This window comes from Telopea speciosissima, chromosome 11, assembly GCF_018873765.1.
Source record: "Telopea speciosissima isolate NSW1024214 ecotype Mountain lineage chromosome 11, Tspe_v1, whole genome shotgun sequence".
Lineage (NCBI taxonomy): Eukaryota > Viridiplantae > Streptophyta > Magnoliopsida > Proteales > Proteaceae > Telopea > Telopea speciosissima.
In genome coordinates, this window is record NC_057926.1 from 15,184,199 (window position 1) to 15,205,605 (window position 21,407).

The 21,407-nt window shown below is 40.9% G+C and overlaps 1 protein-coding gene across 7 annotated transcripts in view; it reads right to left on the minus strand.

Moving 5' to 3' along the window:
* LOC122646264 (MMS19 nucleotide excision repair protein homolog) overlaps window positions 1-21,407 on the minus strand; it is a 102,078-nt gene that overhangs the window by 34,944 nt on the left and 45,727 nt on the right. For 6 of the 7 annotated variants that reach the window (XR_006330582.1, XR_006330581.1, XM_043839787.1 and 3 more), the window contains 4 exons: window positions 13,639-14,015; window positions 12,781-12,854; window positions 4,528-4,633; window positions 3,441-4,342 (listed from right to left, as the gene is read on the minus strand). Coding sequence is in view for 5 of the 7 variants with exons in the window: in XM_043839787.1 (XP_043695722.1) it covers window positions 3,441-4,342; window positions 4,528-4,633; window positions 12,781-12,854; window positions 13,639-14,015 (1,459 nt within the window). In the remaining 2 variants the exon portion in view is untranslated. Of the gene's footprint in view, window positions 1-3,440; window positions 4,343-4,527; window positions 4,634-12,780; window positions 12,855-13,638; window positions 14,023-21,407 lie in introns of all 7 variants that reach the window. The other variant, XM_043839786.1, reaches the window with a different exon arrangement.

Sequence of the window (21,407 nt, forward strand, 5' to 3'; positions counted from 1 at the left end):
CCTCCATGGTGAATTAGAGGAAGAGGTATATATGGATATTCCTCCTGGTTTTTCATCTGCTGCAACTCAAGGCAAGGTTTGTAAACTTAAGCGTGCTTTGTATGGTCTGAAACAATCACCACGTGCATGGTTTGGTCGCTTTCAGACGGCAATGTTGACATTTGGTTATAAACAGAGCAACGCAGATCATACCTTATTTATCAAGACATCGGGCAGCATTATTACCATCCTCATAGTATATGTTGATGATATCATTGTAACTGGAAATAACTCTGCTGAAATTTCCAAGTTGAAGAATTATTTGGCCAAGGAATTTGAGATTAAGGATCTAGGCATACTTCGCTATTTTCTAGGGATTGAAGTGGCCCATTCTTCTCAAGGGCTGTTCTTATCTCAACGCAAGTATACTCTAGATCTTCTTTCTGAAACTGGCATGTTAGACTGTTCCCCTGTGGATACTCCAATTGAGGCAAATGTTCGTTTCCAAGACACTGATGGTGAACCAGTGGACAAAGGGAGATATCAGAGGCTAGTTGGGCAACTAATTTATTTATCTCACACTAGGCCTGACATTGCCTATGCTGTGAGTCTTATCAGTCAATTCATGCATGATCCTCGGTCTAATCATCTGGAAGCGGTATTCAGGATTTTGAGATACTTGAAGTCAGCTCCTGGAAAAGGAGTGTTATTCTCTCATCATGAGCATTTACAGATTGAGGCCTACACTGACTCAGATTGGGCTGGTTCCCATGATCGAAAATCCACCTCAAGTTACTGTACATTTGTGGGTGGAAATTGTGTTACATGGCGCAGCAAGAAGCAAACAGTGGTGGCCCGTTCCAGTGCAGAGGCTGAATTTAGAGCTATGGCTCTTGGTATTTGTGAACTATTGTGGCTCAAAACCTTGTTACAAGATTTGAGCATTCCTATTACTCTGCCTATGCGACTCTACTGCGACAGTAAATCAGCAATAAGCATTGCCCATAATCCAGTGCAGCATGATAGGACGAAACATATTGAAATTGATCGTCATTTTATCAAGGAGAATCTGGATAATGGGACGGTTTGTGTTCCTTATGTTCAATCTGGAGAACAGCTGGCTGATGTGTTCACCAAAGGTTTAAGTGGAAAAGTTTTTCAACCTCTAGTGTGCAAGTTGGGCATGACTGATATCTACGCACCAACTTGAGGGGGAGTGTTGGAATATGGGTATATCGTGTGACATGGGTCGATCCATAATATAAGATCGATCCATGGGGTGTTACTTCTATTTTAGTTATTTCTATTTTAGTTATTCCTATTCCTAGTTCCATTCTAACTCTATCTAATTAGTTGGAGTTAGAGTTATAGAGTTAAGAGTCATATTTGTAATAGGAGTCCTATTTGTAATAGGTTCCAACTTTACTATTATAAATACATATCGTGGAGGGCTATCATAGTAAGCCATTCACTTATTTCTACATAAAATAACTTAAGCTAGACCACTAGACTGGACCATAACTTAAATTGAACTAACCGGTTCATACAAAGACATAAATAACACAAACAACTTAAAAATAAACTAAGTAAAGAAAAGAAATAAACTAGCTAATCCCGTATGCAACCTTATTGGGCATACTTTAGGCCCATAAAAGTGTCATAATACATTGAAAGCCCATGGGATCAAAGGCCCAACATGTGTACAACCCATTCCTAAGCAAACAAGCCCAGTTTGGTGATGAATCTGCATCACCTTTCTTCCCTTTCTTCCTCTCTTATTCTCTCATTCTCTCATTCTCTATTATGCCCACCATAGCATATCCTTCTTTTGATCTGTATCAGTCTCAAATCGGCCCAGGTGGTGTTCTCATGTAGGGAGGTCATCCTATAACCTTCTACAGTCAGAAACCCTAATTTCACCAAAAATCTAATTTTGACCAAGCCAATTCACCTGCTCGTAACAGATTCCGGTTGATTGGCTCCTAGTTTGACTTTTCAAACCTAGGACTACACTAGTTTCCTTCCAGTATTATCATGTCTTTGCCTAGGTTGTGTTATCCTACTTTGATCTGTGCAAGAACTTCTAACTCAGTCCTAGACAGAGTGGGGTGGACTTATTGCATTCTGTTAGAAGGACACATTGTTTTGGTTGCTGCAGGTTTTTTGGACACGGTTATTTTTTGGAGCCTGAGGTTCTTAGCTTAACATAGGGTCTTGTTCATGCGACAAGGTTAAATTTGGAAATTGGTGAAATCTGGTGCACAAACAAAAAGATGCTCAACTTCCTTCCAGTTCCTACAGCTGCCTGGACGTTGCATTTAGTCCCACAATTTTTTAAGCTCTCGAGCATGATATCTGGAATCCCAATTTCTTTCAATCAGGATCCAAACTTGATGACTCTCTCTAACTTTCTGACTCATTTTGCCTTAACTAATAGGCAACATTTTGTTCTTCAAGGAGACACTGTAAATTCCTTTCATTATTAATCTATTTTCTTTTATTATCAAAAAATAAAAGTAACACTTCTGATAGAAGATATGTAGAAACGAAAAACTTGTACACAATGCAAAGAACACAACAAAACAGAAAGAAGAAACAATCACAACTACGACGCAAGGATATACATGGTTTGGCAAGGTGCCTACGTCCACACAGAGATGAGAGCAGTTTCACTAGCAAAAGAGAGAGGTTTACAACCTCTCTTCCTTATGCTTCTCTGTGTTTACAAAGAATTCCCAGTTGCCCTAATAACCCTCATTGCTACCAATTTATTGGGAAAACAAAGATTCAATTTCCCGAATTGCCCAAAAAACAAAATTTCTCAAGGCTCCCGCCCCCGAACCCCCGCATGACCCCCAGCTCAGCATGGCCAAAGAAACAAAAATAGACAGCAAGGTGGGCCGACTCCTTCAAGCCACAAGCCCTATGGGCTTTTAGCGGCCCTTGAAAGGCAGCCCACAACCCAAAACTACAGAATACAAGACATCAACCTTCAACAAGATAACCCACCGTAATAAATCAAAGGGAAGAAGAACGCTTCCCGGGTGAGTGGCCCCTGCACCAGCATTGGGCCATCGACCAGGGGGATTCTCATTTTGTAGGGGGTCGCGGGGCTGTCATTTCAAGGGGGGGTGTCTAGGCACAGGGGCCACGCGACCAGGAAGTGTTCTTTTCCCCTAAATTAAAATATGTTAGTTGGGGGGGATCTATATCTGATATGTTTAGTGAGACCTATGATATCAAGAAATTATATAGGCAGAACAGATCATGATTTTAGTTCAACAATATAGTACATGAGATTAGTGACAACCATGGTTCAAGAAGTATCCGTGAAACATAAGATTCTAGATAAAATTAATTTAATCATGCTTAATAGTGTGCGAATTCTCTTGAGAGACAAATTTACAAATATAACTTTTTTCTTTTTCAGTATGTGCCAGAAATATTATGAAGATACGCACCTGGAAGTTGAAGAATCAGATTCAGCTATTGAAAAGAGAAGAATGGGCATCATGATAGAAAAAAAATGTTGCCTATAAAGAGGTCGTATGCTTGCATGACACCTTTTATTTAGACAAACTTCAGAATCACCTAGAAGGACATGGAATGCATCAGCTGCTGATCTCATCACGACAGGATCTATATCCTGGCCATTAAAATCTCCCAAAGAATCTTGCTGCAAAGGCAAGATCCCAATTTCACCACTTGACAGCAAGCATCCTAAGAAAAGCATTGTGATCTCTTTCACTTTTTCATGGCCTCGCATAAGTAAACCTTTCCCTATCCATGCCAATCCAACAATAGCTTGGGTTTGAACATTCACATTCTCATGACTGTTGAGAAATAAAGTAGCAATGGCCACCTTATTTCTATCCATAGTACTGCATTTTCTTAAAGGGACATTACCAGACAAACTCCATAAATTTGCCTCGAAGATTATATCCATTGCCTCTTCCAAAGTGCAGGTACTCGAGCCTTCTGTTGAGTTTAATTTTACAGGCAATTTGTTAATCATAGAACCCAATGCCTGAGCTGCTGGAACTTGTCCTCTCAAAAGAGCAAACATGAACAGCTTCAATATAAATCTTACATTTGGAATTTCTGTTTGAGGGCGAACTGCCATAATTACTGATGCAAATAATGAAATAAGCCACTCATCTGTACTTGAAAAACTACAGAAATCTTGGGAACATTGTAACCCTTCTAGTTTTACAGGAGCTGAGAGAGGGACTGACTCATTCAGTGGAAGAAAAGTCGCTAATGAAAGTACATCATATGCCTTTTGAACTATCATGGACTGATTTTCCTCCGAACAAATTCCAACAGCCAGATTCATTGCCATCACTGTTGCATCAAGCAACTCCTGAAATTATTGAAAAAAAAAAAGGAATTATTGCCCATAACAATACAGTTCACTGTTAAATTTGCATTACCAGAATTAACACAGGACATCAGTATGCAAGTTAATTACAGATGCTTTCTGCAGCAATCCAATCATCATCTCGAAATTAAAAGCAAGTGAATACAATAAAGGTAGACTCTACTTACTTTTTCTCGAAAGCAAATGTTGAAAGTCATAATACTTTCTATCTGAATCCAAATATTGATTGCAAAGTTCAACACAACTTTCTCAAACTCCCCAGTTTTATGGAACCTGGAACCAAGCAAACAAAGAATAAGATTACCAGTATATGAAGGTACACAAAATGCATAGATTTTACACTATTCAACTGGCAATGAAAAAATCAAATATTACATAAACAATTAGTAAATTCAGAAATTTTAGGCTACCTAAAACTATTCTGCTTTTTTCAAGCCACCTGAAAGTGAGTAATGGGCAAGCGAAACTGTCTGTTTTGAATTCCACAAGAGTATGGTGTCAGAAAAGCAACCTGCCTGTTATTAGGTGGGCCAATATAAAAACTAAACACTCCATTATCCCATTACAATGGGAACCAGAACTCTGTCTCTACACTGGATGAGGAAGTCCGGATAAATAACAAACAGATTTGCTGCATTTGCACACCTAAGATGTCCCACATAACCACCTGATCCAACAACTTCTACAGATGCTAAAGCAAAGCATGAAATGCTCTAGGCCAAACTCCACACCAAAATGATCTTAAAATAATGCAATCAGATTGAAAAACAACATGTATCAACAAGGAAAAAAGCATTTGAAGATGATCCAGTAGAGGATGATCCATGCTGTCCCTCTTATAGTTATATCCTTTATCCATGTATAGCCACACGTGTGCTGCCACATGTGAGTCAATTTTCAACATGCCCACCTAAGCCTCATTTGGTTACAGTCAAGAAATGTTATTGGGAATATCTCCACAGAACAATTTTGTCACATTGCAGCACATTTGGCACTCAAATTTTGGCATCCTTAATGTCTATCAATCCATATTAATGTGTAAAATTTCACTCCAAATGAATTCATACACATGCCAGGAATCATGGAAATTGTAGTGTGGAGATGTTCTTGGGAATGTTTCAGGAACGCAACCAAGCAAGACCCTAGGAATTCAATGTAAATGATCAATGTAATTGCCTTGTCTCAACATCTGATTAATGGTATTTTGACAGAGTTTAATTGTTAAATTATATAAGTACACTAAAAACCACACATAATATATGAATCTATAAATGTAACTGATACAGCTCAGGCCAGCTCACTGTGCATAAAGAACTAAGCTCAGTCCTGTTTCAAAAAGACAAAAACAAGTGAGTCTTAATTCAGGCCCTGACCAATCGTACAAACCTACAATTCCAGTATAAACCCATTGTTGGTCCAGCCAAAAGCTCGTTGAGCTAGCCCCAGCCCATTGACAGCCCTATTGTTCGAAATATGGCCCAAAAAGAATGAAAATGGAAAGGTTTTAAGGCACTCCTTGGTTGGATTTCTATTTCAATTTCTTAGGCTGCTTGGTATGATTTTTGCACCCAATTTCAGAAAAATATAAATCAAGTAATCAACTTGAATAGAAACCTTAAAATAGCTGGGGAGTTATTTCTGTTGAACAATGGCTGACACTGAGAGGGGGGTGAATCCGTGTTTGAAAACTTTTCCCCTTTTTAGCTTGGCTGACTAGGTGATTCTGCCTAGCACTCACTCAACCACAAACCATGCTGCATTAATCACACATACATACAGTCATGTGACACACCTTGACTCTCAACCACAGGTACACACATCCCTATGGCAAGGTCTAGCCGGTATACACACCCATCCTGCAAAAAAGACTCCATATAACCACACAAGCAATCAGGCCCTTTTCTCCCTAAAACCATAGCTCCGATGTCAGCCTGAACATCCCTAAAATGTCTGACCACCCTGGTGTGGTGCCCCCACCACCCAGGGTCCCCTCTCCCCCCCCCCCAACTCCCTTCCTGCCTCCCCCACCCCTGAGAAAATGCCCTGGACCTCCCTTTTCTCCAACTCTACCCCCTCTCTCCGCAAAGGTTTCCCCCCTCCATTTTGTCCCTCCCACCATCATCAGTGGCTCCAAAGCGGCTGCCCATTATGAAGCTGATCTTCTGGTTCATAAAGCAGCTGAATCAGCTTGACCTCAGTTCCCTTCCCCTTTCGGTTTCCCTTCCTGGTCTACCTTTGCAATTCTGGTGTGAGGAAGGGTTAAGTGTGGTTGTTTCGGTCCTTGGCCAGCCGCTTTACTCTAATGGAAGAACAACGCTCTAGGATCGTCTCGCCTTCGCCAGAATCTGTGTGGAAGTTCCGGCGGACTCTCAGTTACCAACTTCCATCCTAGTGGTCTCATAATACTAAATCTCGCGAAATCTCGATCGAGATTTCGAGAATTTCGATCCCCTCGAAACGAAATGGCCCCTCGAATCAAAAAAATACAAAATTTCGATCGAAATTGCTTTATATAAAATACCATGTTTCGTCAGTCTTCGTCAGTCTTGGTTGAAATTTCGACCGAGACTGAGAAACAAAGAGCATTTTTCCTCCTTTGGTACTTTTGCTTGGTTTTTGAAGGTTTTTGCTCATTTCTTCTTCAATCTTCCACTTCCCACTTGAATCCTTGCCGCATCTACGCCGGAATCACTTGGAGAACAAACTACTTAGCACATCTGTGAAGTCTTTCCACTATTCCAGGTAAAACCATATTCTCAAAATTGATTTCTTTTAAGGAAATGCATGATCAACATGTTTGTTTGTGATGAAATAAATATATGTTAGACACCGAAAGCCGATCTACGACTTCACGGTGTCAAAATTTTTTTTTGGTATATATATTATTTATTTATTTTTCTGCTTCAAAAATTGGATTTATTTACAACAAAAGTCAAAAAATAATAGGGGTTATGTATATTGTATGGTGATGAATTAAATATATGTTAGACACCATTTGCCGATCTATGGCCTCATGGTGTCAAAAATAATTTTCTGCCAATAATTAATTATTTTAATTTTCGAAAATTATAAAAAATATTTAAAAAATTCAAAAAAATAGCAAAAAATAAGAAAAAATATGAGGTTTTTGTTTTAAAATTACTGAAAAATATAAAAATAAATTGTACATACTTCTTATTTGCTGCCCATTTACATATCTTTTCGATTTTGTTGTGCTAGGCCAATATTTATTTGAAAAATATTTTTAAAATTTGTTTTTAAATATGAGAAAAATATGAGGGTTAGAGTAAAAATACTAAATAGTTATATACTTATATACTTGTGTTAGTGCTCTTAAATTTTAATTCTTAAACATTTAAACTAAAAGAATTGATGTGCTTCAGTGATTAATGAATTGTCTTTTATTCATGCAACAGTAAACTAGTCCGATTATGGCGAACCGTGGTAAACGACAGAGCCAGAGGCGAGAGGGGCAGAGGCAGCCGGCCCAGACCCAGGGGGAGGGGAGCACACCCAAGCCCACTAGGGGTGACATTGCATGGTTGCATGGCACTCCAATTGATGGGGATAAAAGAAAATCCCAATGCAACTATTGTCACATGTAGTTTTTGGGAGGTGGTGCCACTAGACTCAAACAACATCTAGCTGGGAATTCTCCTGAAGTCGTCGCATGTCATATGGTCCCTGTGGAGGTATCTAGGGCTGTCATTGATTACATGAAGCGAGGAAGTAAGAGGAAGGCTCAAAGGGAGAAGGCAAAAGTAGATCTTGAGGAAGCAGTGAGGTGTACAGCGGGAGGCCAATCAGGCCATCATGATGATGATGATGATGACAGTGATGATGTCTATGTCCCTAATGATATAGAGACTGAGCGAGAGGGTAGGGATTGGAGACGAGCACAGATGATGAGCAAAGCCAATTATCATGAGGATCAGGAGAGACAAAGAGCAGGTGGTAGTGGAGGAGCTGGTGCTAGTGGTAGTGGAGGAGCAGGTACAAGTGGAGGAGGTGGGTTGCCTAATCCCTTTAGGAGATCACAGAGTACGAGGGCAGCTCCCCCTCCGCCTCCACCACCACAAGATGACCCAGCACTTCACCAAGCACCTAGTGTTTATAAAAAGAAAGGCAACAAACAACCAAAAATCAAGGGAGCATGGAAAAATCTGAAGGGGATGGTGAAGGAATCTATAGCTAAGTGGATGTTATACCATACCATCCCAGCAAACACAGCACAAGGCCCCTTTTATCAGACTATGATAGATTCCATTGCTGAGGCTGGCCCAGGGTATAAGGGGCCCACCCCATATGAGATTATGAATGTGTATTTGCCCCAGCAGAAGAGAGAGCTTGAAGACTACATCAATGAAATGAGGGGGCTGTGGGAGAACTATGGGGTAACCATAATGTGTGATGGTTGGACTGGTCCTACAAGAAAGTCCATCATCAACTTTATGGTGTATTGTGATGGGAGGACAGTCTTTTTGAAGTCTGTTGATGCAACCAAGGAGAAAAAGGATGCAAAGTATATCTACAAATTGCTGAAGGAAGTGGTAGAAGATGTAGGAGTGGGGAACGTTGTCCAAATTGTAACGGACAACGGAAGCAACTACAAGAGTGTCGGTGAGAGGTTGATGCAAAACAGTAAGTACCGGTTGTTTTGGACTCCATGTGTTGCCCATTGTATAGACCTCATGTTAAAGGGCATGGGAAAGATCAAATTGGTACAACATGTTGTGGAAAAGGCAAGGCAAATGACCAACTTTGTCTACAACCATGGGTTTGCACTAAACCTCTTGAGGGAGAAGTGTGGGGGTGACTTAGTGAGGCCAGATTCGCTACCAACTACATTGCACTCAAGAGTACAGAAACCAAGAAGTCTGGACTGAGATCAATGTTTGCTTCTGAAGACTGGTTCAACTGGAATGTGTCCAATACCCATGGTGGTAGGGAAACACAAGCTACAATTTCATCAGATGACTTTTGGTCTAAGTTGCATAAAGTGGCACAACTTCTGGACCCAGTGGTCAAGGTTTTGCATATAGTTGATTCTGCTCTCAAGGGACCAACCATGCCACATCTATATGTTGTCATAGACTTGCTGAATGAAGGTGTTTACAATGCAAATCCACAAGGTAGCAAACATTTTCTCAAAATTATCAAGGAGCGCTGGGAAAATCAACTTATGCACCACTGCATAAGGCTGGTGAGTGTACACTCTTTGTTTTTTATGCAATTACATCTTTTAAAGTTAATTTGATGGATATATTACTAACTAGTCAATATGTAATGCCAATTTTAGCATATTATTTGAACCCCAAGTACCAATACAGTCATAGGCTTGGGTTGAATAATAGTCTTATTGACGCAGTAAAAGAAGTAGTTGCCAAGTTGGAGCCGAATAGTAAATTACAGGCGATATTCAACAATGAGGTGAGTCTTATAAGTTATAATTCATTTAGAATTACTCAATTCAATACTAACTAGTAATGAGTCATTACTAATTTTAAATATTTTCCAAATGATTATAGTTGAAGACTTTTAGGGATGCATTGGGAAGTTTTGGAACCGATCTTTGCAGAGCAAGGCCGGACACGCGGTGATGCCGGTACTCATTATTCATTACTTCATTAGTCATTACTCAATTCAATATCTTATTCTTTTGAAATGAAGGTGACATGTTTCTTTTGTTGTAATGCAGCTGAATGGTGGGTGTTGTATGGGGCTTCGGCAAACAATTTAAGAAAAATAGCAATCAAGGTTCTCTCCCAGACATGTTCAGCATCTGGCTGTGAACGGAATTGGAGTACATTTTCTCTCATCCACTCCAAGAGGAGAAATAGATTGGGTTCTGAACGTCTCTCTGACTTAGTGTATGTGCATTATAATTTGAGGTTGAAGATGCAACACATACGCATGGGACAAGAGGGTATCAAGGAAAATATCGATCTCGCCGACATTTTCCAGGTGGAGTCAAATGATGAAGATCCTATTGTTGATTGGGTGAGGGATAGAGGTGAGCCAGTGTTAGATCAGCCTGGAGGTAGACCTGACCCCATGATAGCTGAACACATAGAAGCTGATGTGGATGACTTCATGGTTGCAGAGGGTGAGGTACATGCACGGGACGCGTCACCCATACCATTCCAGCCTACTGGTGGTGTTGATGAGGAGGATGAAGATTGGTCTATGTCATCTGGTGGAGATGGTGGTGGTGGAGATGGCGGTGGTGGTCCTGGTGGAGATGATGATGATAGAGGTGATGATGAAGGTAATGATGGACGTGATGATGATGGTGATGGTGGTCAAGCACATGAGGGAACTCGAGTCCCGTTTGTGGTACAAGAGCAGCAAGAGGCAATCCGTGCCCCCACACCAGCCACACGGCCCACATCGTCCACCTCGACCTACTCGAGAAAGCAGCATGGCCAGTCCCGTCCTGGTGGTCGTGGTAGTGGTACTAGTAGGCAAGCTGAGCTTATGGACATTGATGCCTTATCTAGCTCTGTTGGTGGACTGAGTATTGGCGATAGAGACAGTAGATCGAGTAGGCATTTCTGTGCCCCATCTTTTCATGTAGACAGCAGTCCATCTCCAGCACAATCAGAGCATGGTTCATCTCATTCACATCCATATGGCAAAGGGCATTCTGGGCAGTACCCTTTGGGGCAACAGCCTATATCTTCTCCATCCATTCCCAATTTTGAGTATAACTCCCACTCACAGGGATATAGTGGATCGTCTTTTGTGGATGACTTCTTTTCCTACCCTGGCTACCTAACCCACCAGCCGCAGCCGTACAACCCATACATGCTCCCAGAGTCGTCATATGACTCATATCATAGTGGATCAGTGGGTAGTACTTCTTCATAGTTTGGTGACCTATATCCTAGGATAGGTTACCTTCAGCATGTTGATGATGCAGTTTACATGGCCACTGTGGATGACTACAACGCTTCTTCTCCCAAACTATGACGTGGCATGCATTTGTCCTACAGTCGGAGAGCAATACACGTCGGCTCCAGCGGACCATGAGTGGGGTTGATCCTAGACGGCGGAGTAGTTATCATTAGCAAATTTGTAAACATTTGAGATGAATGATGAGTTGATGACTAGTTGACTACTTGACTTGTAGCCTTGTAGGGGACAATTGGGGATATTGACATACTGTGATTTGGAATGTTTGATATCATCTTCTTAAATCTTAACTCTTAAGTTGTTATTTGTTAACTTGTTATTGACTTGATGTCTTATGTACTTAATATCATGATTTATGACTTAACTTATGAGTCATTATGTTTCCAACTTAGTTCCAAGTCAATTTACTTGTTTAATGTACAATGTGTATGTGTAAATAAGTAATTAACGAAGTTATACATTCGGGTTCGACCGTACATTGCCAATCAATGGTGCACATCCAAAACACCATTTTGGGTGGCTATTTTTGCAATTTGAACATTTAAATGTGTTTATATAGCCTAAAATAGGGTTTCCATGAAGTTTCAGGCCTTAACTTGGCCTAAAACCCACCGAAATGACCTATCGAAACATACCAGAAAAAATACAATATTTCGACCGAAATATCCGAAATTTCGAATATTTCGGATATTTCGGTCAGCCCGAAATACCGAAACGAAACGAGTTCTCGAACTATGAGTGGTCTATGATGAAGGATTCTCCTTTAAGCAGGCAGTCCACTACGACTGGATCCCCCCTCAGTGCATGTCATGTAAAGTCTTTGGCCACCAAATAGAAAAATGCCCTTCCCACCACCAAACTAAACCCTCGAACCATCCTCTACTTTGTGCCCTCTTGCAACCAACCCTATTGCTGAAAACCCAAGCTCTACTGACATCCCTGTTGATGCCCCCCACTGCTCATGCCTCCAACCTCCCTTACCAATCGCGAGGCCGCCATCAAAGTCGCCTTCGCAAAAAGCTCCGCCGTCGTGCCTCTGCCTCCACCTCTCCCCGCGACCATGTGAAACCCTCCTCCAATGTCACAATGCCCACCATTAAAAATAAGGGAGTAGTCTGGATTGGTCATATGTCAAACTTCAGACTCAGGACTCAATCATGTAGCCTGCTATTTAAAGGTGTGTATACTATTAGTAGTCCTAGATTTTTCAGTGCTTTATTTTGCCACTAACTCCGTTTGGGCTGAAAAATTGGTATATGAGTCGCCTTGGGGTTTAACTCTCCACGAATCTCCTAGCCCATAGTAAATTTAGATCAGTCTCATTGTCTGTTTCACAGATCCTATATTCTGAAGTAGTCCAAGAGTACAGAATTACTAGAACTTCGATATATTTAAAACACATCATTGTTGATTTTATGATAAAGAGGAAACATACAAGTAGATAACAAGTCATATCATAATGAAAAGACAACTAGTGATAGATATATTCAAGGTATACTGCATACCAAGGAAGCACCTTAGTGGAGTAACACTCCAGCACAGGTACTAAAATCTCAACTGACTTCAAATTTCCTTTGACCTGTACAAGCAACACAAATGAGATCCTGAACTATAAGATGAATTGAGAAATTAAGCTGCAAAAGACACAACCACATGCTGCTAAACTAAACATAAAGGACGAACACTATAGTTTCTTAAGGGCAAAGGTTAACAAAGTATCTTATACTATCCATTGCTGTTGTGAATCAAACTTGAGAGACATCCTCAATAAGATATCTCAATAAATAAAAGGAAAGAGTTTTTCTCAAAAGGCATGTCCACAAAAATTAGGCAGACAGGCACAACTAAATACCTAATTGTGCCATGTGGAAAGGTGATTCACCCATTATGACCGTAGGATATGTAGGGAATGGTCAGGATTGGCCCACGTGGAAAATTCAATCAACAATTTAATCATTTGCCCTCCCATGTATGTCCATACATCCCTCGGTCATCCAAGCATTTCTGTACCCCCTTTTGTTGTCCTTAATTTTTCAATAATTTAGTTTGCCACATGTCTAACTCCTTTCGAGCTGAAACCTGACACATGAGCAGGGGACCTGGGGGTCTACCTGTTCACAAAATTTCAGCCTCCTATAACCTGCCATGACGCATAAAATAGATGAACGTCCACCCATTTATGTAGACGCTGCCGTTGAGAGAAAACAAATCCTAAATAAATTACCTATAAGGAAAACTTTACAGATTGGTCTACACCATCATTGGATGGCATGCCTAAAAAGGATTTTTTGGCTTCCAAAAGAAAGGAAAAGGAGAAAAAAAACTTCTGATGTCATTAAATGTATGAGTCATAAGAGACATACACAAGCCTCATAGAAACTGGTAGATATAGCTTCTTCCATCCCCTGAGCTATTCTGAGCATAACATCCTTCCCCGTACTACCAATGTCAGTAGCTGCCTCCAGCTTCAGTTGAAGAGACATAACAGAATCATCATTGTGAATCAACTTAATAAACTTTTCAACGACAATGTTCATGTAGCTCAATGCCTTCTCGGAATCATGATATTTCTCAATAAAGATACCAATCTGCACTAATGCCTTCAAACTCAGCTTCCATAACAATGTAATTTCACAACCAGAAGTTATAATTGACATAAAGATTGCCAAGATATTCTCATATACTGGTTTTAATATTGGCAAGAATCCAGGAAATGTTGCCAGAGACTGCAAACCCTTCACTGCAAATTAGTAGAATGGAAGGAGATTTAATATTCATGAAAAATATAGAGAAATTTTTATGGGTAAAATGCTGATAATTTTGCAAATCCAGAGTGATGATAAACATTATTGCCCGAATAGTTGCATCCAAAGCCGGGAAGTGATGGGGGAGGTCATGATAACCAAAAAAAAAGATGATGTTAAAATGTAACAACTAATAAAAAGAGCACAAACCACAATCACAATATCAAGAAAAATAACTCAATTAAATCACATATTAAGCCCTAAAAAAAAATGCATTAGTGAAAGACACATGAAAATTCAGTAAATTTGACATGGATGTGCTAGATACTCAAAATCAAAACACCCTTAGTCAAAGTGAAGAAATCCCATCAAAATGAATTTCTTGAAGAATGTGCCAATGTGCAGCATTAACAATATATGAAGAAATGTTGAGAACCGTTGGATTAGGATAACTTCTCTTTACACTAGGGTTTTTCTTATTTTATTGTTTTATCCCTAATTGACTAGTTTGCCCTTGGGGTTGCAATTCTCATTATAAATAAAGTGGGCCTCTGTCATTATTGAAAGCCAATTATTCTCCTTACTCTGATTTTGAATTTGATATCAAAGCGCAAAACTCTAAAAATTCTTTTGGTTTTCTCTTCCGCTTCCGTTCCACCGCCGCCACCGCCTCTACCTTGGAGGCTCCGTCTCCTCGTCTAGCATGGTAGACGCATAGTTCACGATCTCGTATTGTCTCACCATTTCGGGCCGGGCAGGTCAAGATTTCCAAAATATCTGAAATTTTGCCAAAATATGGTATTTTTTCTGCCATATTTCGGCAGTCCAACTCGGTGGGTTTTTGGCCATATTAAGGCCTGATACTTCATGTACACCCTTATTTAAGCTAAATAAACACATTTAAACCTTCATATTGCAAAAAAATGAACTCAAAGTGGTGTTTTGGGTTTGCACCCTTGATTGAAAGTATACAGTCGGACCCTGATTTATAAATAGTTAAATACGTATTGTTTCTGTAACATACCGAAATTTCACGAAATTCACGACATATTCCGAATTTTCACAAAATATACCAAAATTTCACGAAACATACCAAAATTTCACGAAATATACCGAAATTTGGACTTTTTTCATTTCATATGGTCATCTCGTCTCAGCAGTGTCGAGATATCCGAAATATACTGAAATATCGGCAATATATCGCGAGATTTTGAACCATGGGTAGACGATCCCCGTACCATGCACACTTAGATATCTCTCTTTTATATGCCTCGATCACCGTGCCCTTCCGCTGTTGCCCTGACCGCCACACCTCCACCACCAACCCTCTTCTTGGTTAGTGCCACCGCCACAACCCTCGTCGTCGTGCCGTCCTCCGCCGCGACCCAAGTCGCCGCACCTCTACCGTTGGTCCCTTCTTGGTTGGTACTGCCGCCGTTGCGCCCTGCTCCGCCGCAACCTCCAGTCGTCACGCCTCGACTGCCGGTCCCTTCTTGGCAGATGCTGCCGCCACTGCACCCTGCTCCGCCGCGAGCACACGTCGCCAAGCCTCTACCGTCGACTCGTTCCTGCCGGTGTTGCCGCAACGACATCAAGTCGCCGCACCATTCTCCGCTGGCTCCCTCCTTGTTCTGACATTGTGTCTTGGTCACGATCCTTGATCGCTACTCCCCCTTGTGTTGGCTTCCCTTCCAACTGTTGCTCCCTTGATTTGGTCTCCCTGCCTTCCTGTTGTTTTTACGATGGGAGATAACGAAACTAGCGTCACATGTACAGGCAACAACTCCACGCCATCTCTTGGGCGCAATGGTTCCTCGACTGGGCACTCCAATTCTCTTCAGTCGATGGCTCGAACTACCTTACTTGGTCATGAGCCTGCCCGCTCACTCTTTGTGGACACAACTATGATGGCCTTGTTATAGCCTTACAGGAACCACTCCAAAGCCTATTGACCCTACTGCTGCTATTACATGGTCCTCCAACTATGCTTTGGTAATGTCGTTCCTGATCAACTCCATGGATTCTTCAGTTAGCCCGAGTTTTGTTTTACTTAATTCGGCCAAAGACCTATGGGATGTTGTTCACCAAACTTTCTCCTAGGTAGGAAACTATGCCCAAATTTATGAGATTCGTCGCCAAGTGCGAAATACTGTTCAGAAGGAACTCACTCTCAATGCTTATTACACTACCTTGACAACTCTATGGCAGCAATTAGATTTTTATCATCATGATCCCATGGTGCACCCTGAGGATGCTGGTACGTTTCAAAAGGAGAGAGAAATGGAGAGGGTTTATGATTTTTTGACAGGTCTCAATCCAGAATATGATCCTGTCCATATGCAGATTTTAGGGTGTGAGCCGTTCCCTACTTTACTCCAGGCCTATAACCATGTTCAGTCAGAGGAACATCGCCGCACTGTTATGATGCCCTCTACTGTCCCTGTTCGGTCTGCCCTGCTCACAACGCCTCCTACACCTCTCCCTGTGGATCCCTCTAAAGCTCTTGCTCGTGCACCTGTTCAGTGTAACTACTATGGTAGACCCCGTCATACACAAGTTATATGTTAGAAACTTTATGAGTGCCCCAAAAATGGGCGCAACCCTAAACCAGCTAGCACTCGCTCCCAGGCAAACCTCACTGATACATCTGACACAAGCTCTGCATCTCCTATCGTGGCCCCTTTCTCTACGGATCAAATGGCAACTCTCCAAAAACTGGTGACTCAAATGACTACTAGTTCCTCCACTCCTATTTCTAATCTTGCACAATCAGGTAATTTTTATGTCTCTTCCACTGGTCCTTTTTGGCTACTTGACTCAAGTGCCATTAACCATATGACAAGTGACCCCACAGTCTTCCGTACCTATTCTCCTTGTTCTGGGTGGGATAAGGTGTGTGTTGATGATGGGTCCATGTCTTCCATCTCTGGTAAAGGTTCTATGTCCTGTGATTCTAGTATTTCTCTTTCTAATGTTTTACATGTTCCCAAGTTATGTGCCAATCTTTTATCTATTTACCGTTTTACTTGTGATCTGAACTGTTCTGTTCATTTTTTCTCAACTCATTGTTTATTTCAGGATCTGGTGATGGGCGCCACGATTGGGTATGGTCGGGTCCGTGAGGGTCTCTATTTCTTGGATTCTCCACCAACGGTTCCGGTGCCTTCTTTTGCTCATACTCTCCGCTCTGCTAGCATTCGGACAAAGCTCGTTTATTGGCATCGCCGATTGGGCCACCCTTCTTTTCATATTTTGTGCTCTATGTTTCTTGATTTAGTTCGGATTTGTGGTTTAGAACAATTAAATTGTGATGTGTGTGAATTTGCTAAACACACAAGGAACTCTTACCCTAATAGTGATAGTAACAGTGATGTCCCTTTTTCTATTATACATTCTGATGTTTAGGATCCCTCTAGGACCGTTGATCATAATGATGTCGATGGTTTATTACTTTCATTGATAACTGTACTCAACTTACTTGGGTTTATCTTCTTCATAAAAAATCTGATGTTTTTACATGCTTTAAAATTTTTCATACTATGATTTGCACTCAATTCAACGCTATTGTCCGGGTACTCCGTAGTGATAATGGTACCGAATATGTGGATAGTGTCTTTCAAGACCGTCTCTCATCCCATGGTATTCTTTCCCAAACCTCATGTATTGGGGAGATGCGGTTCACACTGCTGCCTATCTCATCAATCGAGTGCCCTCCAGTGTTCTAAACTTCAAGACCCCTCTTTCCATTCTTCCTGATCACACCATTGCTTCTTCTCTTCCTCCCACAATATTTGGGTGTGTTTACTTTGCTCACAACTCTTCTCCATCCCGTTCCAAATTGGATCCTCGTGCTCTTCCATGCATCTTTCTTGGTTATTCGGCCTCTCAGAAAGATTACAAATGTTATCACCCTCCTCCTACCCGCCGCCTTTATATCACCATGGATGTTACCTTTCATAAATCTGAACCATATTTCACGGCACCTCTTCAGGAGGAGAGTCTTAAGGAAGAAGAGGTTCCTTTTCCTACTGACCCCATGGTTAATAATAATTTTCCCATTGTTTCTAGGGAAATCTCGGGTCAGGGGGAGTCTATTACTGAAACAGGTACAATTATTCCTGCTGCCCCTCAAGATCTCTAGATCTACACTCGGAAGACATCCAAGAAGCAAGGGACCTTAAACGACCCTCCAGCACCTAATGTGGAGCCTCCACCAAATCCGATTCCTCCATCAGGTAATGATTCTTCCCCTACTAATAATTTACCTGAATCTTCTGTACCTGATTCTCCTTCACATGATGACCGCCCTATTGCTCTTTGAAAAGGTGTTAGATCATGTACTTAACATCCTATTTCTCACTTTGTTTCTTATGAGTCCTTATCTCCCTCCTATAGGGCTTTTGTTTCCTCCTTGTCTTCTATGTCTATTCCACAGGATTGGAGAGATGCCATTATTGATCCAAAGTGGAAAGCAACTATGGAAGAAGAGATAAGGGCATTAGACAAAAATGGTACTTGGGAGCTTGTTCCTCATCCAACAAGGAAGAAATTGGTTGGCTGTAAATGGATGTTCACAATCAAGCAAAAATCGGATGGGACGATTGACAGATACAAGGCTCGTCTGATTGCTAAGGGTTTCACCCAAACTTATGGAATCGATTATCAAGAAACCTTTGCCCCTGTAGCAAACATAAATTCAGTCCGTGCCCTTCTCTCATGTGCAGCTAATTTAGGATGGGATCTTCAACAGTTAGATGTCAAGAATGCCTTCTTGAATGGAGACCTACAAGAAGTCTACATGGATCCACCTCCTGGTTTTTCTTTCCCATCTATTGCCGATTGTGTTTGTAAGTTGAGAAAATCCCTGTATGGTCTCAAGCAATCGCCTAGGGCGTGATTTGGCAGGTTCCTAAAGGCTATGCAAAAATTTGGGTACAAACAAAGTCAAGCTGATCATACTTTGTTTGTCAAAAGAAGTGATTCTCAGATCACTGCCCTCATCATCTATGTTGACGATATTGTTATAATAGGGAATAGTTAAGCTGAAAATTCCCATTTGAAGACCCTACTTGCTAAGGAGTTTGACACTAAGGACCTAGGTCCACTTCGATGTTTTCGAGGCATCGAAGTTGCAAGATCCGATAAGGGAATTTTCATCTCTGAGCGAGCGGAAATATGTTTTGGACCTTCTACAGGAAACTGGTATGTTGGGATGCAAACCTGTTGACTCTCCCATTGAGGTCAATCATTAGCTAAGTGCAGGTATGGGCGACTCAGTTGATAGGGAACAATACCAGAGACTGGTGGGAAAGCTGATTTATTTATCCCATACCAGGCCGGATATAGCCTATGTTGTGGGCATTGTTAGTAGATATCTTCATGATCCCAGGACATCTCATCTTGATGCAGTTCATCGGATTTTAAGGTATTTGAAGTCTGCCCCAGGAGAGGGAATTCTTTTGTCCCTTGATGGTCACTTGAAGTTGGAAATCTTCACTGATGTTGATTGGGCTGGATCCATCGATGATATGAGATCCACCTCTGGTTACTGCTCCTTCCTTGGTGGAAATCTTGTTACATGGCGTAGCAAAAACCAGGCTGTTGTCTCCCGCTCCAGTGCAGAAGCCAAATTTCGTGCCATGACTCAAGGGATCTGCGAACTTATGTATGTGGCTTAAAAGTCTGTTGGGTGATTTGGGAATTTCTAGTAATGACCCTATGCGACTATATTGTGACAACAAGGCCTCCATTAGCATTGCACAGAATCCGGTCCAACATAACAGGACTAAACATGTGGAGATCAATAGACATTTTATCAAAAAAAAAGCTGGAGCAAGGAATCATCTGCATCCCTTATGTCAGTACTAGTGATCAACTGGCTAATGTTTTTACCAAGGGCTTATATTGAAAAATCTTCCATCCGATGGTTTCCAAGTTGGGCATGTTTGATATCTTCGCACCAACTTGAGAGGGAGTGTTGAGAGCCGTTAGATTAGGATAATTTCTCTTTACAATAGGGTTTTTCTTATTTTATTGGTTTATTCCTACAGGACTAGTTTGCCCTTGGGGTTGTAATTCTCATTATAAATAAAGTGGGCCTCTGTCATTATTGACAAGCCAATAATTCTCCTAACTCTGATTCTAAACTAGAAACAACAGCTTATTTCCAAAAAAACAATTAAAAAAACGAATCAATACAAAGACGAAAGAGTAAGTTAAAGAAACGAACCAAAGATGCCAATTTTAGCAAATGTGTAGCAAATATGTATTAAGTCCTAATTTAAATCAGTAACTAAAAATGTCTTCAGGTATTTTAAGAACTAATTTAAATCAAATATGTACTAAGTACTAGTTTAAATCAGTAACTAAAAAAATTTTCAGGCCTATTAGATAATTAAAAGGATTTTTCGGTAGAATAAGTATACCTGGAAGGATAATACAAACATATTTCTATGATATACAATCACAGCAGTAATTAAAATTATTTTTCCAGTATTTTATGGGTTCACGTTATAGTAATTTGCTTTACTTGCCTCGTAGTGTAAAAGCGTAGGTTTTGGCTCTCTATTGTGAAGGACAAAACCATAGATCTAATGGTGGACATAGGAGAAGTGGGCCAATACGAAGAGACAGGTTAAAGCCTAAAGTGGGCCAATTTGCACAAAATTGCCAGGGTTAAGGCCATGTCTAGTCCACCCCTTCCGGCATCCTATGAATGCGGGACATGTACTGGTTTACAGCCTTAGACAGTGTTCAATCTATCAGGGGGTAAATGAGTGAGTTTTTCAATCAGAAGTTATATTTGGGATCGACGACCAATTGATAAGGACCATCATATGGAGATCCAAGAAGGCCTAGGATACACATGGCCAGTGAAATTTATTGTCCATGGCGCAGCAGCAATGACACTTTGCATACAAATTAAACAGACAAAACATAGAAAGAACAAGTAAAAGAGACAGCGTGCATTACCAACAATATGGGGTGTTATTAGGCCAATCTGATAATCACATTGTGACACATTTATCATCGTGTCTACATCCAACAGGGGTTTCAGCTAATGGAGAAGGCAGAGATGGGTCCCAACTGGAAAGCAAGCAACACAAATGACTGAAGAACTAGCACCAAAAGAATGTAATGAAGGTGACAACTTCATTATAAATGACTAGCTAGAGGTAAAGCTTTAATTCATTTGCAAAGGCAAAGTGTGAGGAAAGGGAGAGAGTCTCTCATTAGCTGCAGTGCTTGTGGTAGAATACGATTTGCTTTTTTCTCAGTACATGATCTTTTGCAATGGCTTATATGTGTTCCATTAATTTGTTGGTACATACATATCAGCTTTATACTTCATATCTATGGCCGCTTTTCTCCATGATACAAATAGTTTA